At 40.2% G+C, this 23,842-nt stretch overlaps 1 protein-coding gene across 1 annotated transcript in view; it reads right to left on the reverse strand.

Moving 5' to 3' along the window:
• The window catches only part of LOC120538740 (latent-transforming growth factor beta-binding protein 1-like), a 616,227-nt gene that overhangs the window by 51,626 nt on the left and 540,759 nt on the right, over positions 1-23,842 (reverse strand). The window contains exons 22-26 of the mRNA XM_039768171.1: positions 15,963-16,088; positions 8,479-8,601; positions 4,594-4,725; positions 3,988-4,113; positions 398-550 (exon numbers count right to left, since the gene is read on the reverse strand). Of these exons, the coding sequence (XP_039624105.1) occupies positions 398-550; positions 3,988-4,113; positions 4,594-4,725; positions 8,479-8,601; positions 15,963-16,088 (660 nt within the window). The remainder of the gene's footprint in view (positions 1-397; positions 551-3,987; positions 4,114-4,593; positions 4,726-8,478; positions 8,602-15,962; positions 16,089-23,842) is intronic.

A 23,842-nucleotide genomic window follows, 5' to 3' on the forward strand; every position in this document is an offset into this window, starting at 1 on the left:
TAGTTAGGATATAATGGATGGATTATTAAGGTGTCTACATATATTCTCTTATTTGAAGATCCATAGTTTAGCTCAAAGTGGCCATTATACTAGGAGTTTTGAGTAGGATGCTAGGCAGTACTAAGCAGGAATCTCTTTATGACAATCTCAGTGACTCTATTCAGAAATAGAGAATAGTAAAATGGATGACCAGAGGCAGTACATGACATGATTATGGTTTCTGGAGACTGTCTGTATAAACCTGAATTGACTGTGTGTATAAGTACTTCAGTATTGGATTGTACCTCTGACTGTGTGACTGTTTTTTACTCCTTCTGCACACTTGGTAATGTGTAAACTGCTTTGGACATAAACAACCCAAAAACAAAAATAATGAAATCCTTAGAGAGAAGCATACCTGGCACTGCTGGTAATTCCCTGCTGACGCACCGCTGAATGTGGGGGTCAAACTCCTCCTCCCTTTTGGCGCAAATACACAGGAAAGAGCCCTCCATGTTTTCACACAGAGCCGTACCGCAGACACCCTGCATGCTTTGACACTCATTAATGTCTAAAATAGAGAGAAACAAGGAGAAGGTTTGAGTGATTTCTGTTATTCGTGTGTTGCTGCAATTATAGTACCTTCCAAGTAGGCTGCAGATACAATTAGCCATTTTTATGCTTCTGTATATTTTTCTTGGCTAAACTCCCTTCCTGTTATCCTAAACAATTTCAGAATTGTGAAAAAAGCATCTGCAGTATCCCCCTGTGTTCTAATTCTGAACAAACCCATCCTGCCCTGAGTTGCAACAGCTTTCCAATGATAAAACACAATAAAGAAAATGGACCCAAGAAATCAAAAGTGATAAAGGACCAAAGTTTTCATACTCCATGACAGCACTTATGCTTGTAGCCGGTACTTCAAATCTGATGTGTACATAAAGTTTACAAGCTGACTCTTTAACTAGAACAACTTTGGTGTTGTACTGACAGGTGAATCGATTTTTGAAAGGGCAAACACTTATCTCAGAGACGGGAAACAACACAATGGATGCCCGTCTCAATGAAACATTAACTATGCAAAAACACCTGCTCCTGGCTGTATATACAACTTGACATAACTGTAATGTGACTAATAATATTAACCCTAACTTTAAATGATGTAAATTTGCACATTTCATGGCAGGCACTTAATAACTAACATATAAATAACAGGAAAAAAATGTCTGAAAATGATGCAAAGATTAATAGTCGTTAGGTATGTTAGATGATTACAGCTACTTTACCCTATCTATTCATTATTACAATACAGATAATATATTACATCGGTCGAAATATAGGGTGGTCCAGATCTAAGTATGCAATTTTCATTACGCTTTAACTTATTAAGTTTATTACATAAAAAAATCACCCGAAAAATCCCAGACCAACGAGAAGTGTGTGAACTGACAACATGAAGAATCTTGTCGCCGAACCGGAATCGTCCCCACATAAATCAAAGTCATCCAGATGATCCGGATCTGTATAATTAGATCTGGACCACCCTGTAGAGTAAGCTTATATTATTTGTTAAAATAGTGAAAACTTTCAGCATACTGACATAAGAACATTAACCTTGGTAATTATAAAGGAGTTTATACCGACAAATTTAATAGCCTTGTCCAGTTTTGATGTTTATTTTTTTTTTGTGTAGTGCTTCTTACATTGCAAAAATTGATCATTGGAAGTGAAAGTAAAGATGTGGAATAAACATGATTCATTCATCTGTTGGCTAACTGACAAGATGTAGATTTACACGTTGATGTGTCAATTCTGAATTTTGTGAAAGAGGCTAATTAGAGAGAAATGGTGGCATGGTGGGGGGAACTGCTGCACGCCTCAGGGTTCGAAAGTTTGTAGAAGTAGAGCTGGTTGAAAAGTGGTGACTTTTCTTTGGTAGCAACTATGTTTTTCAAAATTTGTCCTTGAATGCCAACACACAAAAAATACTAAGCTTATGGGGAAGTTTTGTTGACTTTTTTGATTCTGGGGGCCCAGGCTGCACAAGAGACCAAGGGCATCACATTTTCTGGGATGAACATTGGAAATAATGAGGAATGATTTGAGCACATTTAAGTTAGGTAGAATGTCCAGTTGGAGAAGGGTGGTCTTTTAGCTTTGGAATCCCTGCAGATTTTATTTGTTTTCCTCTAACTTAAATGGAGTTTTTTTCTGTCCTCCTGGCCATCTGACCATATCACCAGACTCATCTTTAGAGATTTACAATATGGTATTATATTAAAGGACACTGCTCCTCTACTAATTATATATGTTTTATAAGATTGTATGAATGTCTTTATTTTATATTTTCTTTGTTACTTATTCATTATTAGTCTTACCCTATCTTATGGCTACTGGCTATAGAAATAAATGTTGGTGTTGTTGTTTCCTGATTTTCTCAGATATTCTTTAGCAAAACAGTTAACACGGCAAGGACATTCCCTTGTTTTTATTCTAAGGAACTAGTACCCATAAGGATGCATTTTCTAAACATTTCAAGTGCCAAGCCCACCTCAAAAAGTTTTTATGAGAACAGGCCATTGAGGCCAGCAAACCTCATCAGTCATATATCCACCTACAGTAATTCCACCAAAACAACATCAAGTTGAGTTTTGAAAGTCCCTAACATCTTACTGTCTACCACATAACTCGGTCATTAATTCCATTTGTCTGTGGCTCTCTGTGTAAAGAAAAACTTTCTAATGTTTGTGTGAAATTTATAGCTATAATCTTTAGCTTTATCAGACATGAAACTCTGTCACTCAGCCTTGTATTGCATTGAAACTGTCTGTGGCTTCCTGATAAACCTTCTTTCCATCTCCTAAATGAATACAGCATTGCTGCTCCCAGACCTCTGTCTACTCTGCCGATCACCTTACTAAAATCAAATCTCGAAATTCACACCTAAGCTCAATAATATCTTACAACAGTGGTTCTCAAACTGTGGGGCGGGCCCCCCTGGAGGGGTGGGAAGTAACAAAAAGGGGGGTGCGAAGATGTGAAAAACAGGTCATCCACCTGAAGCTAAGCATGTTCAGGTGCGGCCATTACCTGAATGAGAGACCATTTAGGAGAAGCTTGGGTTGCTGCTGGACAAGGCATTGATGAAGCCAGAAGGGGGCACTTACCTGTGGTCTGAATGGGGATCCCAATGCCCCAATACAGTGATGAGGACACTGTACTGTAAATATGATACCGCCCTTCAGATAAGACATAAAAACTGAGGTCCTGACTCTCTATGGTCATTAAAGGTCCAAGAACATCTTTTATGAAGAGTATGGTGTTTCCTGATGTCTTGATTAAAGTGCCCATCACAGACTGGTCATTCTGGTCACCTATTAACCCCCCATTTTTAACTGACCATTTCTCTCTCTCTCTAACCTTTTCATCGTCACCTAATCACTAATATGTGGTGAGCATACTGGCACAAAATGGCTGCCGTCGCATTATCTAGGTGGACGCTGCACATTGGTGGGGGGCCCCTGCCATGTAAAGTACTTGGAATGTCTTGAAAAATGCTATATAAAGGTGATGTCTTCTTTACTCATGCTGATAAATCCATTTCAATAATCTGTTGGAAATCCACAGACTCCTCATCAGCATTAACATCCTCTCTTAATTGAACCTTACTGGAGCAATCAACAGCAAGGATTAATATGTGACTAGCATTAGCAAGTAGCAACATCAATTCAAAGTCATTCAGAATGAGGCTTCAGGTGGTACCTACTGCAGATCAGGAAAGTCCCACCAGGGCACAGGGGCCCAGTCAGGTTGGCTGCCCATTTCATTTGTTATCTCAGGCTTCTCTAGTAATTTAATAATGTGAAGTACTTTGGAGGGGGCGCATGGTGGCGGTGCACGCTGTTTGTTCTTAAATTTGGTTGTCTTACATTTTAATAAAAAACTGATCACAAAAAAAAACCCTTTACAAACAGCAAAGAAAATAAGCAGGGATCACTGAAGACATACCTGTGCAGCTTTTGCCATCAGGGGCCGATTCATAGCCTTGATCACATAAACACTGATAGGTGCCGATCACGTTGCGGCAGAAAGCATGGTCACCACAGATTGTAGCATTGGCACACTCATTGATATCTGCCAAAAGAAAAATGCTGAAGATTTTGATTACATTTTACTTGGACAAAAAAAAAAAATCATATACACACACACAAAAATCCCAAATCAGAAGGTGCCATAACTTGATGGGATTAAGTTACAGAAAGTAACTTAACTCTAAATGAACATGGCGAGGACTTCATTAAATAGGACAGTGAAAGTAGCTAAGATACATAGCAAAGACAAGGTAGTACCAGATGCTGACGTGGTTAATCGTATGGTGGGTGCAGCAACGTGCTATATCAGTTCAGGCTCCCTACCATCATGATTTTAGAGACTATAGTGCTGCTGCTTCGCAACTTTGGAGCCCCTGGTTCCATTCCTTGTCTGGTGATGACCTTCACTGATCATCTGCCCACTTATTTTCTTACCTTAAAGAATGATGCTTTGGACCACTTTTCTTCACTTTTGCCTGAGGCCCACATTTTTGTGATGAGGTGTACCTGATACAACACTTACCTATGCAGGCACCACTGGCTGTCAGACGGTGGCCTGGCTCACAACTGGCAATGCAGTGATATGATCCAATTGTATTTTCACAGCGTTGGGAGGCACACACCGCTCCCCTGGACTCTGCACATTCATCCAAATCTGAGGGAATCAAAAATACAGCATCACTAGTGACTTTAAATTGCTCTGATGTGAGTGATGGTGGTTAATGCTGCTGCCTCATGGACCCAGTTTTCTGTGTTTCAATGTACTTTACTGATCTTTTTCTATGAGGAAAAAAGCATGTTCTTCGCACTTTTTTGTGTGTTTTTTTCTAGAGTATTTTGGGTTTCATCCTGCAAAATGAAAGGACTTAAACATTTTCAGTACCTTGACTTTAACCCAGAGTGTTAGAAGTCAGAATTTTATGTAATTACGGTTAAGCCCAAATCAGATTTGAGGTGACGTAATAATCCACTTCACAGTTTTAAGACCAAATAATGCTCAGGACAATGTTCTACTGCCATCTAGAGGATGAAATAACATCATGCTGTAAAAAATCATGAATATTTTAATGTGTTTTGCCACTCTAAGGTAACTCATCAATATTCACGAGTAGGACGGAACCTCCAAATAAAACCACAATGACAAACAAAATGCTGGAAAGTCAGTTTCAGAGCAAACTGAAACTGAACCATTGCTTGAATGAAGCGATAGTGATGACGATGTGCATTGATCATCAGATGACATGGAAAGTGAAGCTTCAGAATGGTGTGACAGTAACTGCCTGACCAAAAGGTAACATAACTGTGACTCCAGTGTGGTGCTGATGTGTCACCCATTACACTGCTGTACTCAGGTCCCAATCCGGGTGGTCCATCGTGTGGAGGGTGCGGCAATGCCTTGTAAAATTTGCTCCTTTTCCCAACCGCTCTCTCTGAGTGCAAGGACAAGCAAGATGTTAGCCACCTAATCACCATTCACAATGCTGCAACTGTCAATTTTCACGTCAGGGGAAACATGGAAGTCACTAAACCTTGCACTTTGGCAGCCTGCAATAATACAAGGAGTGCATTGATCGTGCAGGTCAGGCACTGAGATTCTGCAATCTCATGAACAAGCAACAGAAAAATATTATAAGAGAAGTGTGCAAAGAAACTCACTTCTACTGTCATGATTGTAACATCAGGAGGTGTGTTCTTGACTGTCAAAATACACTCACCTAAAGGATTATTAGGAACACCATACTAATACGGTGTTTGACCCCCTTTCGCCTTCAGAACTGCCTTAATTCTACGTGGCATTGATTCAACAAGGTGCTGAAAGCATTCTTTAGAAATGTTGGCCCATATTGATAGGATAGCATCTTGCAGTTGATGGAGATTTGTGGGATGCACATCCAGGGCACGAAGCTCCCGTTCCACCACATCCCAAAGATGCTCTATTGGGTTGAGATCTGGTGACTGTGGGGGCCATTTTAGTACAGTGAACTCATTGTCATGTTCAAGAAACCAATTTGAAATGATTCGAGCTTTGTGACATGGTGCATTATCCTGCTGGAAGTAGCCATCAGAGGATGGGTACATGGTGGTCATGAAGGCATGGACATGGTCAGAAACAATGCTCAGGTAGCCCGTGGCATTTAAATGATGCCCAATTGGCACTAAGGGGCCTAAAGTGTGCCAAGAAAAAATCCCCCACACCATTACACCACCACCACCAGCCTGCACAGTGGTAACCAGGCATGATGGATCCATGTTCTCATTCTGTTTACGCCAAATTCTGACTCTACCATTTGAATGTCTCAACAGAAATCAAGACTCATCAGACCAGGCAACATTTTTCCAGTCTTCAACTGTCCAATTTTGGTGAGCTCGTGCAAATTGTAGCCTCTTTTTCCTATTTGTAGTGGAGATGAGTGGTACCCGGTGGGGTCTTTTGCTGTTGTAGCCCATCCGCCTCAAGGTTGTGCGTGTTGTGGCTTCACAAATGCTTTGCTGCATACCTCGGTTGTAACGAGTGGTTATTTCAGTCAAAGTTGCTCTTCTATCAGCTTGAATCAGTCGGCCCATTCTCCTCTGACCTCTAGCATCAACAAGGCCCACAGGACTGCCGCATACTGGATGTTTTTCCCTTTTCACACCATTCTTTGTAAACCCTAGAAATGACTGTGCCTGAAAATCCCAGTAACTGAGCAGATTGTGAAATACTCAGACCGGCCCGTCTGGCACCAACAATAATGCCACGCTCAGAATTGCTTAAATCACCTTTCTTTCCCATTCTGACATTCAGTTTGGAGTTCAGGAGAGTGTCTTGACCAGGACCACACCCCTTTGAAGCAACTGCCATGTGATTGGTTGATTAGATAATTGAATTAATGAGAAATTGAACAGGTGTTCCTAATAATCCTTTTAGGTGAGTGTATATCACATAAAGGTTGTGTACTAAATCTACATCCATACAGCAGTGGACACTAGACATTCTGTTCCTACTGTATTTATGTTGACATTTTGGCATTGTCACACACGTGCGATTTCGAGGCAGCTTAAGGGCCTGAATAATAGTAATTCCACAGCAGACCAGGGGGCAGCGAGGTGCACAGACTTTCTTTCTCAATCCCTTGCAGACCATCCACGGGAAATCCCGCACCATCCTGGAGCCTGTGATAATAATGCCACTTCCAGTCCTGGTGCCTCTGTTGATGTCACTTCCGGTTCTGGTGCCTCTGATGACATCACTTCCTGTCATCATCATCTTTGACAACATGCATCAGTTCTGTTTTGGACTCAGACTTGTAAGCAACTTCTAAGTATTACCCATTTGCAGCCAAGGAATAATATACATGGGTTGCTGCCCCAAACCTTTCTTGATGTTCTTGTGACAGTATTTACATATTTATGTTACACATTTTATCTTGTTGAAAAAAAATTCAAAATGTTTGGCTAATTTTTCCAGCGGTGAACAAAACCCTAAAGAGGCTATTCAAAAGGCAATTAAGAGGTGATGTGGTTGAAGTTTTTAAATTACAGAAGGAATTAGTACAATGGATTCCAGCTTTTACTTTAAAATGACTTCAACCAGAACACAGGGATAGGGTTGGAAAGTTGTAAAGTGTAAATTCGCACAAGTGTTTTTCTTCAGGGAGAGAACCACAGACATATGGTGTAAATTACCCAAGTAGTGTGGAAAAGAGAGTCGACTTTAGGGAGCTCAACTTCATGTTATTTTGGAGAAATTAGGTAGATGAGACTGGTGAGCTTTGTCGGGCGGAGTAATGGTCTGTTCTCGTCACAGTTTTCCTAACGTTCTAATCTCTTCAAAGGTATGAGTGTCGGTTAACTGGTGATTCTAAATCGTCCCAATGCGAGTGTGAGCATATGCACGAGTGAGCACTACAAGTAACTTCTACCATGTCTGGAGTTGGTTGCTTGACTGTAGTCAAAACTTCAGAGGTACACCCTAACCTCCCACAACCGTAAATTGGCTGTAAAGTGAATTTGAACAGAATCTGTGAATTGCTTGTTTAATAACAGATGGCAGCACAGATAAGGGAATTCAGAGGACCAGCAGGCAATAGCCCAGAAGCTGTAGGCAGGTGAGGACCTTTGTTGGGTGTCTGAACTGTTAAGAGAAGGCCACATAATCAATGTGTCTAGGAATCACCAATTCCAAGTGTATCACAGCAAGCTAGACACTTCTAACCGGATCCTTGACATCGATTAAGACTCTCAAGAGAGTGTAACTGGGTGTAGCTGAGCTTTGAGTTGGATTTTGACTGAGGTAAGTTGGAAGACAAGGAAACGCAGTTTTCAAGCCTTAATTTCTAATTACTACATTGGGGGGCCTGTGTTTTAGCCAATCAGCCACATTCATCAACATCGTGTTATTAAAAATGACCAGATGAGCGTTACATACCAAGGCAAGTATTCCTCTCGGGATTGGCGGCAAATCCAGTCTTGCAGGAGCACTCAAAGGAACCTTCTGTGTTGATGCAACGGCCGTCCTGGCAGAGATCAGATCGAGCACACTCATCTATATCTATAAATGAGAAGGTGATCAGAGAACCCTGAGTTAACAGGAAAGCTCCATAATTTGTTGCCATGGGTGAGCAGAGAAATGAGAAGCTTCAGAATCTTTGAATGTACACAGAAAATGCTGTCAAAGAAGTCCACCCTTCTTTAAAAACCACATTTACTTTCTTGCAAAGGGAATTTACATTCATAAAGACCGGATGGCTTCTGCTGACCCGTGAAACAGAGATATCCCAAATCAAAACCAGATAGGCAATGCCTGATCGGTTAGCCTGAGCACGTTAGACAACGAGAACTTCAGCAAAAATCAAACCTTTAACTAATGGGTTGTTACACCTCACACAAAATACAGAGAGAATGTAAAGTTACTTGTCTCTTAGACACTTTCAATACAGTATTATTTATAAGGACAATACTTTTCTACTAGTTATATATCAGAGTTTGGTAAGCATGTGTTGATTTAATAACTCATACTGATACATCATTCACACATTCACATATGTAGGTTCAACAAGAAGTCAAGAAAAATGACATCTTTTATTGGCTAACTGAACAGATTACAATATGCAAGCTTTCTAGGCAACTCAGGCCCCTTCCTCAGGCAGGTTGTAATTAACCAATAAAAGGTGTCATTTTGCTTGACTTGTCATTGCATCCATAATGGCTCACACAGTACAACACCCTAGCACTACATGTGTAGGTTTGAAAAGTATGTGAGCATCTAGTCTGACATCAACAAAAACTCATTGGAGTGTCAGGAGTTGACAAAGCTGGAGTCATCCAATCAATATAACGAAGTTGGAGGTGTGGTTTAGAGCCACTTGGACCGATAGAAAAAAAAAAGTCCGACATCTTGAGTTCACAAGAAGTATATGCTGTTATGAAACCTTCCTCACAAAACAAATAGACGTCAGAAGATCTACGATCAAGAACTGTCAATTTGCATGAAGCTGGTGAGAGTTACAAAGTCATTTGAAAGAGTCCACAGTTAGACAAACTGTGTATGAATGGATACGAGTTAGTAGTGTGGCTACTCTCACAAGAAGTGGGCGCCCAGTCAAGATGACTCAAAAGGCACAACACACCATGTTTTTGAATGCCGTTGTTGGCGCTGTTTCCACATTGCTAGATGTGTGGTTTCTTGGGTCGTGACTGCTGGTAATTGGTGCGACAAGATAAAAAGGCAGCTTGGGATTCCTTTTGTTATCCAATTTTTAGGATGCAGATAGGAGCATCCTAAAAAATACAAGAATTTTTTTGTTTTTGTGCTTCTCGTGAGTTTCATTTGGCTTGATCCCTTTGCCTGTTTTTCCAACTTTGATTCTTGTCTCTCATTAAGAATTGGTAGCTAGCTTTATTTCTATTTGTTTTGGGTTTCATTTTTATCGTGCTCCTACCTCAATGGAGTCAGGTGCTGGCAAACCTGGAGTCTATGAAACGAGATTGGAGGTATGCTTCAGAGCAGGGATCTCAAATTCCAGGGGCCTCATGTATAAACGGTGCGTACGCACAGAAATGTTGCGTAAGAACTTTTCCACGTTCAAATCGCGATGTATAAAACCTACACTTGGCGTAAAGCCACGCACTTTTCCACGGTACCTCATGTCTTGTCGTACGCAAGTTCTCCGCTCGGTTTTGCAGACTGGCGGCACCCAGCGTCAAAGCAATGGTACTGTTCCTGTGTGATTACTCATTATTTTCATGACGCGGCTTTATAAATACACCGAAACTAACCGCATATTGTTTATTAGTGTAATGCATCTGACTGTAATTAACTCGTAACAATATAATGGTAGAGGGAACAGCCATAGTATTCCAAATACCATAACTGCTTTAGCGTTGTTACTCTCACTTCTTCTTCTTCTTCTTCTTCTTCTTCTTCTTCTTCTTCTTCTTCTTCTTCTTCTTTCAGCTCCTCCCGTTAGGAGTTGCCACAGCGGATCATCTTTTTCCATATTACTCTCACTGCACGACTCGGAGTATTTATATCACTGTATCTGAGTGTGAATCACAGCAGCAGCTGATCGGAAAGAGAATTATCGGTATACAGCTTCAAGGACATGCTGTCTCAGCCACGGCAAAACGTTTTAAAGCCTTTCCTGTACGGACCTCGCGGTTCAGAAACAGTTTAATCCCAAGAACTTTAAATGCATTCAATCAATTGCTCCTTGTAGAACGGTTTGTACTTATAAGTACAATCACCCCACTGTAAACTTGCACTACAGTTATAATATCTCACAACCTGAGCCACTTTATAAAGCGTATTTACATATGATGACGATATCATTTTTAAGGTGAAATGCAGCAAAATATGTTTATTAAATTATACACATAAAACTTTAACTTCATTTAAATAATCTATATTCTTCACTGGGAGTGTCGTGAAGGATAGAATAATTAAACATGTACTACGAAGATATTTCAATGTTCTTTAAACGTTTTGAAGAATCGGCGCTAAGCTTACAGATGGCTTAACTTCTATTACAGAGCTCATTGTGTGGCGATCGGTTACTTGGGGAAAGAAAAGCAAGGACTCTTGGGCGTACGCCAATATATATTGAATATAAAACAGAAAGAGAAAATAACAACACAGCTAAAAGCAGCGACAAATTTCGACAAAAGATAAATGCTTGTCATGAGCACGAAGCTCATGAAACACATGTTTAATAATGTGCTTTAACTTCTATCATCATGAAAATGACATCACGTATACATCTCAGTATTTTAGTTATTCAGAGAGCTGTAATATCACAAATGTAATGGACTCTGTGTCCAGTTGGAGGAAGAGAGCCGGTTTAAGAAGCAAGTAGTGATTCACACACATAGAGCACATACAAGTAGAAGATCAAATACAAAACAAAGCATTTAACGTGCTACTTTAATTACAATGTAATTTTGAGAAACTGGTTAATTAAACGATTTTAAGATGAAGTTTATAATGTTCTTTTTTAATGACAAAATAAACTACGTGATTAAAGTGGAAATGTCGAGATTAAAGTTGACATTTCGTGCTTTTTCCCCACCGTGTGCCTTTTTTCTCTGTACCCTAATAAACTTTCATATGACACTCAGACAGTGGGCTTACAACTCTTCTTTTCACGGCGACTTTGATATGTGACTTCTTTTTATTTCCGCACTGTGCGATTTTGTGAATGTGAGCTTTCAAGTTTCTCCAACACGCTATGTCACTCGATCAACTTCCTTTTGTTGATTATACCACGGTTTATTTGAACAAATAGTATGTTTTTCCTTTGCCTCCACTTGGTATTCGCTGAAATTCTTATATTTTCCCCCGTGCTTTTCCCATTGTCTTTTTTCACAGAAGGCTGCGCTTAAGGGCGATTTATATTGATTTGCATATCCAAATAGGCGTAATTCTGGGAGGAGTTGGAGCGTTACATAATGCGGCGTTAGTTTTCACGCTGATTGGGATTTATGTAGCGGAAGAACGTGGAAGTTGGAGTACGCACAGATTCCTGCATCTGGATTTTTCTGTGCGTAAGCACATTTCGGCTTTTGTGCTTACGCCATGTTATAGTGCGAGTTCTACGCACGGCGTTATACATGAGGCCCCAGGCCTGGAGGGCCGCAGCAGCTGTAGGTTTTCATTCTAACCCTTTCCTTAATTCGTGACCTGTTTTTCCTGCTAATTAACTTCTTTTGAATTCATTTTAATTGACTTGCTCTTGAAGACTTAATTGTTTCTTTTTCCTTAATTAGCAGCCTGACAATAATGAAGTATAAAATGAATCAAAAAATGATGGACAAACTGTGATCATCATACAGTATCTAAAAGTAAAAAGGCTCGAGGTTTCATGAATGTTGATTTGCTCAGGTCCCCAAAACATTTCAACAGCGCTCTTAGAAAAATAGAGAAAAAATTAACAATTTTGAAAATGTCTGCTATTGCACAATGAGAGCTGCAACAAGCTATGAAATTAAAGAACAGGTTTAATGAACAACAAGACTCAGCACCTAATTAAGCAACCAGTTGGAGTGAAATTGGTTGGAGTCTGAGACCCTGACTTAGTTGGTCTTCTGTCAACTCACTCACTTCACGTTTCATTTCTGTTTAAGGAAAGAAGTAAAGCAATTCAGAGGAAAGATGAAGAAATTCAGGGGAACAAGTCTTAAAAAACAAGCTAATTAAAATTATTTCAAAAGCAGTTAATTAGCAGCAAAAACGGGTCACTAATTAAGAAAAGGGTTAGAATGAAAACCTGCAGCCGCTGCAGCCCTCCAGGACTAGAGTTTGAGAGCTCTGCTTTAGAGCTACTTTCTCCAATAAAAAGAGTCAGACATTTTGAAGTTGCTACTCAGAAGATGCATCTGCTAATGTGAAGCAGGCCACACAAAAAAGAAATGTCAGAAAATCTGCAACCTAGAATTATTGATTTTCAGAAAAGCTGGAAAGGTTTACAAAATCATTTCAAAGAGTTTAGATATTCATCAGTCCACAGTGAGAGAAAATGTCTATAAGTGGATATGAGTTAGTACTGTGGCTACTCACACTAGTAGGCGATACCCTGCCAAGACGATTCAAAATGTTCAGTGAGGTTAAAAAGAACCCTAGTGTAACAGCTTAAAGCTGTGAAGGGATCATCAGAACAGGGGAACATTTCACAAAAAATTAAAAGACGTGATGTCCGTGGCAGGGCACCAAAGAGGACGATGCTACTCTCCAAGAAAAACATCACTGCATGCTCTGAAGCTTGTCAAAGAAAGACCACCTTGATGCTCCACAACACCACTGGGAAAAAGTTTTGTGGACTGAAGAAACTAAAGCTTAATTGTCGGGAAGAGTATGTAGCAGTATGTATGGCGCAAAAGTAGATATTGTGTACCAACGTGATGGGTTCATCCCAGCGGTGAAGCACAGTGGAGGGAACATCGTCATGTTCCAGGGCTGCTTGGACAGCTTGCTATCATTGAGGGGGAAATTGATTCACAAGTTTATGAAGGTATCCTAAAGAATAAAATCAGGGTGGCTTCTCCATCAGCTGAAGCTCAGTTGAAGTTGGGTGATACAGCAAGTGGATCATCCTAAACATCAATGTAATTCTGTTACATAATGGCTTCCAAAAAAAGAAAATCCGCCATTTGGAGTGGCCCAGTCAGAGCTCAGACCTTAACACAAAGAGGAAGCTTTAGAACAGCGTTTCTCAACCTTTAAGTATTTACGACCTGAGTTTTCATAACAGTTTTAATCGCACCCCCCTAGCGTTTTTTTGAAAGGAGCCCACTAATACCAATTTGTTCTTTTTTAATTAATGATATATCATAGATGCATATTTTATTATACCTAGTTAACTTTTATCGACATTTATCTAACTCTATATTTATTTTTCTAGTATCAGAGTATAGTTCTATCCATTATCCAACCCACTATATCCTAACTACAGGGGTCTGCTGGAGCCAATCTTCAATCAAACAAACCCTGGGCAGGGTGCCAGCCTACCGCAGATCAGAATGTATTTTAAGTTAGTTTGTTTTGGTTTCAATAGATGTATTTTTTATTTTTTTTTCACATCTGCGCACCCCCCTTTTTGTTACTTCACGCCCCCCAAAGGGGGGCCCGTCCCACAGTTTGAGAACCACTGCTTTAGAATGACCTCAAGGGAGCCATTCATACCAGACATCCCAAGAAAATGGATGAGCTGAAGCAGACCTTTAATGAAGATTGATCCACAGCTTCCAGAAGTGTTTGTATGAAATTACTGCTGCCAAAGGAGATTTGACCAATTATTAAATCCAAGGGTTCACTTACATATTCCATGGTACACTGTGAATGTTAGAGGAGTGTGTTCAGTAGAGATATGGATGATGGTAATTGTTTGTGTTGTGGCAGATAGCTGGGGCCCTTGCCTGGATGGGATGCCTCCAAAATGGAAGGACCAGGGGAGAGAGCATGCTCAGGGCATTGTCTCCCCCAGAATGCTAGAGGGTAGTCCCCCTGAGTTGCCGTAGCACCACAGACTCCCACAGGGCTTCATGGGAGTTGGAGCATAGTACAGCCCTGTAGGGACCTCTGTGTGCCGCCATGGTGTGCTGCAGGGGATGTACAGCCCTACTACATTAGGTTTCCGCCTCACCGGATCAGGCTAATAGGCCACCGGAAGTGATCCCGGGTGCGGTATAAAAGGAGCCCACTGCCACAAGTCCAGGAGCCAGAGTCGGGAGGAAGGAGGTGATGTTTTCCAGAGGAGAAGTGGAGGTGGAAGAAGAGAAGGCAAAGACAAAGTGCTTGGTGCTTTATTACTGTGATTATTTGTATTTTGGACTGTGTACCGTTCTGGGCAGGTGGGAAACGGGTGAAAAGCGTTTCCCATAAGAAAATAAAAAACCTTGCATGACTGAACTTGCGTCCTGTGTCCATCTGTGTCAGGACTGTGCAGCCAGAGTGCCCCCTGCAGGCCACAGTATGTTATTAACGTAAGCGTATTGTGTTTGTCTACACTTGCAACTTAGATGGCCAATTCATGCAGGTCATTCCAAAGGGTTCACATACCTTTCTTGTTACTGTATTATTCAATATGTGACACAAGTAATTTAAATAATATTAAAAATATGACACAGTTATCATGGGTCCATGGCTTGTAATATTGTATTGCTGATGCTAAATGGAAAGAAGCACGCAAAATAATAAGAAGTGTACTAAGGAACATTTTATTTCTCTGTTTTATCAATGAGCCTTCTGGTCTGAGATCCCCGTAAAGGACTGAAGGTTGAACAAGAAAGCAGCACAAGCAACCAAGGCCTTGTAAACTGAGTGTTGCACAGTTTATAACCATTAAAAATGAGAGCTGGTCTCAGTACGACAGGCTGGTGTAAGAAATGCGGATGAGATAAAGTCCAAACGACTGTAGACACGATCAGATGTCTGGCCACGGGAGGTGCCGCTATTAACTCCACGGTGGTACAACTTTGTCTGTAAACTCCCCTTTTCAATATCGAGGTAAGGATTAATCTCAAACACAATCTGAACTCTGAAAGTACTTTAATTCCTGTTGCTGTGGTTTTTCCGCAAGGACGCACAGCATTAATGGCTCAAGTGATAGGAGAAAAGGACAAACTATTCTCACAACGTGCAGCAAGTAAACAAAGGAACAAAAGACATGCGAAGCCTGAACTTTCATTTGGAAATATGTAGGAAAAGTTCTACAAGTGTTTCTAATATACTGCCATTAGAGGTCACAATTCAACCTGACAAAGGACTTTCTGACAACCATCAACAGAGAGAACTGCTAGTTTAGGCTGCAGAAAAATAAAAACCTGTTTAAGAGTACATATGCTATCTACGTTATCACACACACTCATTATAATCTAAAAAGGGAGAAATTAAATCCAAAATGAAGGAAAAACTCTTACCAACGCACAAGCTTCCATTTGGACTCAGTTTGTAGCCAGGAGAGCACAGGCAGCTATATGAGCCCTCCATGTTTAAGCACTCTCCATTTGGAAAACAAAAATCTCCTTCAAAACATTCGTTGATATCTGTGAAAAGAGACAAAGAACAGAAGGTGGTTGTTTTTTTATTGAATTTATTAAAATCAAGTAACATTTTTAACAATCAAGTCAAACTTAACAAAACTAAATCAAATCAAACCCCACCAATGAGAACAGCCCAATTAAAACGTTTGAGAGTAGTAAAAAGAGAAAGAAGTCTTTTCCCCCAATATGAATACTTATTGTTAAATGTTATTGATTAGATCCTGCCAGGTTTTAAAAAAGATTTGAACAGATGCTCCAAGAGAGAATTTGATTTTTTTCTAATTTCAGATAATATATAATACCAGTAACGGTGCACTGTGCGATAATGTGCAGTGAGGACACGTGACTTGAGCATTCCTAGTTTTCATCCTCTTTCTCTGTACATTTAGCATTTGTTTCCTCAGAGGTTCATGCGCTTGCTGCTTCCTGAGCAGCTCTTCTTGTCTCCATTCTGATGGTCCACTTCTTCTCTTTTTTCATCTGCATCTTTTCGCGTTAAAACTGATCAAGTCAGGGTTTGTGATGCAATTACTTAGTACCTTCTCTGATTTTTCACTTAAGCTGGCACTTAAGTCTTCAGTCTGCCTCAAGAATATTTAAGATATGAAGAGGTAGGGGAAGTGAAGGCGAAGGTGGTAGGGAAAAGAAAGGCAACCATAAGTACTGTATACTCCACACAACCTCCCTGCTGACCACTGCCGAGAGTTGATTCTACAATAAAATAAAAATAATAATAAAAAGAGGAATAACCTTGGAGGTCAAGCATCACCCTGAAAGTGGATAGTAGACCTCACGTAGTATATGTGTACCAAATTTCAGGTCAATAGTTCAAACGGTTTGCAAGCTACAGGAGATTTAAAATCCTGGACAGACAAACGAACAGCCACGGTAGTGTATTATATAAGAAGATCAGTTACCCACTGACTTAGAATAAGAGATTTAGGATTCTTCCAGTTGTCTACATGCCAATAGTTTAGTAAAGGCATTTACAGTTTGTTTGTCCTTCTCCACTTTAAGCCCATCTGGGAGCCCACCATACACAGCTGTTAGTGGATTAGGAGAGATTTTGACACCAAGGATGTCTGATAGGCATTTATAGATTTTCATCCAGAATGATGTTAATTTGGTGCTGTGACCCAACATTTGCACGATAGACATATGAGCGCCGACAAAATAGCGACGATTAAAACGCGGCATCAAAATCGTGCTGACAAAATCACGAAAATTTCATTAAATATGAATTACTAGTTTAAAGCATATATAATAATGTTTATTTTAGAAGTCAATATTATGAGACGCGGCATGCCATCAGCACGGCACGCAGATAGTCCTTAAGATCACGCTCTGCATATGTAGGAAGAATTGCAACAAGACGTCTTGGTAGTTGAGCGTATTTAGACTTGCTGGCTGCCTGACTGCTGGTAATTCTGCTTTGTATACAACGCGTTATGCCAACCCTCGACTGAGTTATTTGTTCGTGGCATGCCATCAGCAGTTATAACAGCCATAATCTAACACATAATGTGTACATAATGCGCACGTACTTGTCCAACTCTCTTGGCCTCTCTCGCGATTTTGACGTGGCGATTTTGTCGGCGCGCATTTGTCGAAAACCAGTTAGCGGGTTTGTCAGCACGGTTTTGTCAGTGCACATATATCTATCGCGCTTTTGTCGGTGAACCATTTGGTGCAGGCCCAGAACATTTGGACTAGTGAGGCTGGATCTTGATTGCAATGTTCACAGGTTGGATCTCACCCTGGAAACATTTTGAACAATTTTAAATGAGACAGATGTGCTTGATAAAATATTTAAAGTTGAACAATTATAAGCTTTGTGCATATGGAGCTCAAGCGAATTCTGTGCATTGCTGCCTTCCACTCCTTTTCTGAGATGCTGAGTGAGAGATCCGTTCCCTACTATACTCTGCGATATTTGAAAGGGAGGGACTTTAAGATGTTTTTATATGTTAGAGAAATGCTGCCTGAGTCCTCAAGACTGATCAATATTCCTTCTGGAATAGAAATAGGTGGAAGGTGACGAAAATTGGGCAGGTTTTGCTTAGTTGCAAATTTGGAGATAGTGGAACAATTATGTTAAATGGAGGCTAGTTGTTTGTAGGATACAAAGATATTATCTATATACAGTCAGTCAGTCATTACCCAACCCATTATATCCTAACACAGGATCACGGGGGCCCGCTGGAGCCAATCCCAGGCCGCATAAGGCACAAGGCAGGAACAAGTCCGGGGCAGGGCACCAGCCCACCGCAGTATCTACTGTATATACAAATCTATTATTTAATCCAGTATGATTTCCAAACATTAAAAACTACATATGCTTCAGAGGGTGGGAAAAGGTGGTCCTCGTGCAGAGGTGCCACAGATAAAAGCTTCTCTATCCTGAAGTGTTTCCTACATTGGTTCCATATTCTGAGTGAATGAATGACAATCGGGATGTTAGTATATTGACAATACCTTGTATTTACTGGGGTACAAAGCAAGGAATATGAAGAAGTACTGCAGGATTTTATTTCTATTATGGACCAAACTAGTGTGTGTTCATCTATTTGGGTCAATGTCCATGTTTTTATAGCTTGCATGTTTGCCACCCAGTAATAAAATTGAAAGTTAGGTAGTGCGATGTCACCAGAAGAGGGTTAAGGATGGTTTTCTGTAGCATCCAAAATGCTTTCAGACACATACAGGTGTGGAGAATGCTATGATCTCCCACCACTTGGACAAACCTGGTACCACAGTCAGGATGATGTTCTTTGACTTTTCCAGTGTCTTTAACACCATTCTGCCTCATCGACTGGGGGGAAAAGCTCAAAGCTTTGAATCTTGATGCCCCAACAATCTCGTGGATCATGGACTACCTGATCAGCAGATCGCACTTTGTGAGGCTGAGGGACTGCGTGTCAGAAATGGTGGTGTGTGACACTGGGGGCACCTCAGGGAACTGTCCTGTCTTCCTTTCCTGTTTATTCTCCACACAACAGACTTCCAGTGTAATACCAGTGCTTACCAGCTACAGAAATCTTCAGATGACTCGTCCATCATAGGCTGAATTAATAAGGGTAGAGAAAGGTTGTGGTGGTTTTGTTTTGTGGTGCAGGGTGAGCAACCTGCAACTCAACATCAGCAAAACAAAAGAGCTGATGGTGGACGTCCGATGTGCCAAGAAGCCTCTGAGACCAGTCACCATTCAGGCGGAGGATGTTTAAGTGGTGCAGAGCTACCTGGATGTTCACATGAAGAACAAACTGGATTGGTCTGACAACACAGTGGCAGGGGACAAGAAAGGCCAGAGAGGACTGGACATTCTAAAGAGTCTCAGGTCTTTTGATGTGTGCAGCAAGCTGCTGGAAATGTTCTACCAGTCCATAGTATCCAGTGAGGTCTTCTATGCTGCAGCCTGCTGGGGAAACAACCTGAGCACAAAAGAAGCACACTGGATGAACAAAAGGCCTGCTCCATTACAGTGTGAACCCTGGACACACTAGAAGCTATTGTGGAAAAGAGGATGGCAGCATGAGGAAGATGAGGGCATGCAGGTGCCATGCCCCAAGAAGCTTTGAGTTTTATTTGTGTCTGTGATGTATATTTAATATTGCAATTGTCAAGACTGTCATCATAATTAGCAAAATGCAAATCCTCTTACCAGCGTACACAATATAAGTGTTACAATTAGGGTGTTCATGAATTAATTTGGAATTTTTTAACATCTTGAATGCTATTTTTTAGGTCCTTGTTCATCACCTTTTTGAGAGCCATCATTGGTGCCACTTCCCAGGGGTGTGACATCTAGGGTCCTGACCAAGGTAATTGGCACAAAAGGGTAAAAGGTTGGCTTTTTTTTGTTACCCAATCTCAATTAGAAATATCCTAAAATACTTAAAAGAAATTCAAAGTTTCATTTGGTGTGACCTCTTGTTATGAGACATATAAGTCCAAAAAAGTTGCACAAACACTTCTAAAGATGCCCACTATAGGGGGATATGCTGCCAAATACTGGCTAGATAAATGGGCAAACAGACAAACTGCATAAACATAAAAAGGTTTATTTTCACAGAAATCCTCAGCATGTTTCACACAGAGGAGCTCTGCAGAGCACAATGGCAAAATGCAGTTGCCTACAAACACAAGGCAATCCAAGAGAACCACAATCCCAAAACAGAATCCCAAGGCTAGGGGCGGAGGGCCGTTCCTGGTGGTGATTGGCAGGTGGCCCCCGCTACTTGGGGGACCAGCCTCAAAACACATGGAGCATAGCTGAAGTGTCAAACGTTAAAAACAAGAAATGGGAAATAAACACCAATAAACTTAATGCATATACAAGAACCAAAAATGAAGAAAGAGAACATAAAACAAGAATTTGAAGCCCAGCCAACCTGTCAAGATGATTCATGTCTCTTTTTATGAATTGGTAGTTAGGTTCATTTTTATTTATTTTGGTTTCATTTTTTACAGACTTATCTCAGTTTAGCTCAGTAAATAATCACCTGTCCGATTCTCGACTCTCTGCAGGACAACAAGCTAAAGAAAATGTCTACACGTTATAAGAAAATGAAATTTTTTCCACTAATGATCTTTATTTAAACACAGAATGACAGGCAGTTGAATTAATTAATGGAAATGGTTCCAGAAAGGAATTAAACACTTTTCTTTTTGTGTTGGTGGAAAGTAAAATGCGATTTGTTTTACACATTTTTTTGGAAAGAGAAACACTGAATTGGGCTGCAAATTTAATTTTGCATGAACTGTTTTTCTAATCACTAGTAGTGGCTCAATACTCTGGTCTATTACTGGAAGCAAAGTTCTTTATAACCATTAAAGTTATACATTTAATGGCAGAAATCTTTTTAGATAACACGAAAAACATCAAAAACCAAATGTAGCCGCCGACGTATAAGGCGAAGTTAGACACGGGTAAGACGCGTGTCAAAGAAATCTCTCAGTCCAAAAGTTCGTTTTTAAAATATTTAGTGAAAGTTTAAAGCAAATTATCCAAACAAGAATAAAAAGAAAAATAGTTACACACATAGAATAAAGGCAAAAAAAAAGGAAAAATGTATCTTCTGTAGACTTGACATGTACCCAGGCACGGTCACGTGGGCAAGCACAAACAAGGACACGGTTAAAAAACCGTATGACTTTGTACCTTACACAAGGCGAGGCTAGACACTAGCTGGAGAACATTGTTTGCTCAAAACTGTTAGAAAATGACAGGAAAATACCAACTCAGTTCTATTCACGGGGGTTATAGGAACCTCCCATATTTTATGCATTATCATCTAGTAAATATTCACACATTTTATAGAACTAGGAAAATGGCTCTTACATATCCGGCCCCTAATTGTTTATGCTAGGGCAGAAATCAATTACTTAACTTTACTTAATAAGAGCCTTCATTACTTTACCAAACTTAAAACAAACTTTAAGAAGCTTAACTAAGTTTCTACTATAAAAACACAAATACTAGACGTAAGAAACTTTAAAGCTTAAACTCTAATGTGCTGTATAAACACAAGCACTAAATTTAAAAGGCTTTAAGATTAGGCATGCAAAAAGAAAATGAGTCATTTTAATTATTTGATGCCTCCTGAATCAGGCACAGTTTGTTCACGGGTCTGTCCAGTGTCCTGTTTTTGGTTTGCACACAAACTCTTCTGACTGCGCCTTTGGCATCTGGCATTGTCTTGGTAACTCGACCCATTACCCAGGAATTGCGAGGTGTAGCTTTATCCACAATTAGAACGATGTCTCCTGGTTCAAAGTTTCTTTTTGGTGTAAGCCATTTTTGACGTTCCTGAAGTATTGGCAAATACTCTTTAGTCCATCTTTTCCAAAACAAATCAGCCATGTATTGAATTTGTTTCCAGCGTCTTCTTGGATATGATTCATTTTGTGAAACAAGTTCAGGTGGCATTTCGGGTTGAGTGTCCAATAACAATAGACGATTGGGTTCCAGATCATTAGGATCGTTAGATGTCTCTGTAAGGGGTCTGTTATTAAGTATTGATTCCACTTCGCACATCAGTGTATGAAGATTTTGATCATCGAATGTTTGTTGGTTTAGTGTCGAATTTAAAATCTTTCTTATACTTCTGATTTGTCTTTCCCAAACTCCGCCTTGATGAGAGGCTGACGGTGGGTTAAAAATCCATTTGATTTCTCTTCGCATCTCTTCGTTGCCGATTTTTTCGTGTTCCAAATTTTTTGTGGCTTCTCGTAGCTCTCTTTCTGCTCCAACAAAATTTGTTCCATTATCTGAGCGCATGATTTTAACCCGGCCTCTTCTACTCTTAAATCTGAGAATCGCTTGGATACAGGAATCTGTGTCTAAAATGTGTGCAATCTCAATCTCTAGTTGTTGAACAGGTGAAAATTACTCCATACCTTTTGACTAAGCTTCTTCCTCTTTTGACAAAAAAGGGTCCAAAATAATCGACTCCAACATTAGTGAAAGGCGGTTTGTTGGGTGCTAGGTGATCTTCTGGCAAATCTGCCATTTTTTGCTCACCAGCTTTCGCATTGTATCTTCTGCACGTAGTGCACTTCGAAATTATTTTTCTGATAGCTGCGTTTGCCTGATGTATCCAGTATTTTTGACGTAGTTCTGCTAACAAATAATTACGTCCACAGTGTCGATGCTCTTGGTGAAAGTGTCTGATTAAGAGTGTAGCGATATGCGAGATTTTATGAACTATTGCAGGGTGCTTGGCTTCCTTTGGCATAGCTGATTTGCTGAGTCTTCCTCCGACTCTTAATATTCCTTCTTGTAGAACTGGATCCAGTTTAATGATTTTATTGCTTTTCTTTATAGGCTGATTTTTACTTAGTGCTTTCACTTCTTCTGGGTAAGCTTGTACTTGACTTAGGCGAATAAACTAATTTTCTGCTTTAGACAAGTCATCTAGAGACAGTGGCTTTAGTCTCGTTATTGATTTGTATTACTTCATATGTTTCGCCATCAGCATCTTTTGTCTTTTTGGGCTATGTCCAGATTGGCTAACTGTATATTGAATTGCCTTTCTCTCTTCTTTCAAACGCATTAGCACTTTTTTAAACTTAAAGAACCAAGCTGTTGTTTTCTTTAATTTGTACCATTCCGAGTAGTACTCTATAAGTCTTTTTACCGGTTCAGTTTTTTCTTCTACACATGCAAAATTTGCTACACACCTTTTGATTTCCGGATCGTCGCTAGTAGACAAGTCCACCTCATCCGGTCTCTTAGGCCATTCGTGCTCTGGCTGTAGTAGGAAATTCGGGCTTTGTATCCAAGTTTTACTTTTGATGAAGCTTTCTATTGTCAAACCTCTTGATGCCTGATCCGCAGGATTTTGCGCAGATGCGACGTATCTCCATTGCGAGGGTTGTGTGTGCTCTCTTATCACTGCGATTCTGTTGGCAATAAAGGTTTTGTAGCGTGCACTTTCATTTGCGATGTACCTTAGTACTGTGGTGCTGTCAGTCCAAGAGATCGACTCTTGCAGGGGAATCTGTAATTCTCGTTTTAACATTTTGTCCATTTTGACTGCAACAACTGCTGCTGTAAGTTCCAATCTTGATATAGTGACGACAGATTTTAGTGGTGCCACTCTTGATTTCCCTATTAGAAATGAACAATGTCTCTCATTTTCTTTGTTAGTCAAAAGGAGGTAGGAAACAGTGCCATACCTGTTTTCTGAAGCATCTCCAAAATGATGCATTTGTGCGGTCATTATTTGACCAAATCCAGGCGGTTTAAAGCACCT

Source organism: Polypterus senegalus, chromosome 11 (assembly GCF_016835505.1).
Source record: "Polypterus senegalus isolate Bchr_013 chromosome 11, ASM1683550v1, whole genome shotgun sequence".
Classification (NCBI taxonomy): domain Eukaryota; kingdom Metazoa; phylum Chordata; class Cladistia; order Polypteriformes; family Polypteridae; genus Polypterus; species Polypterus senegalus.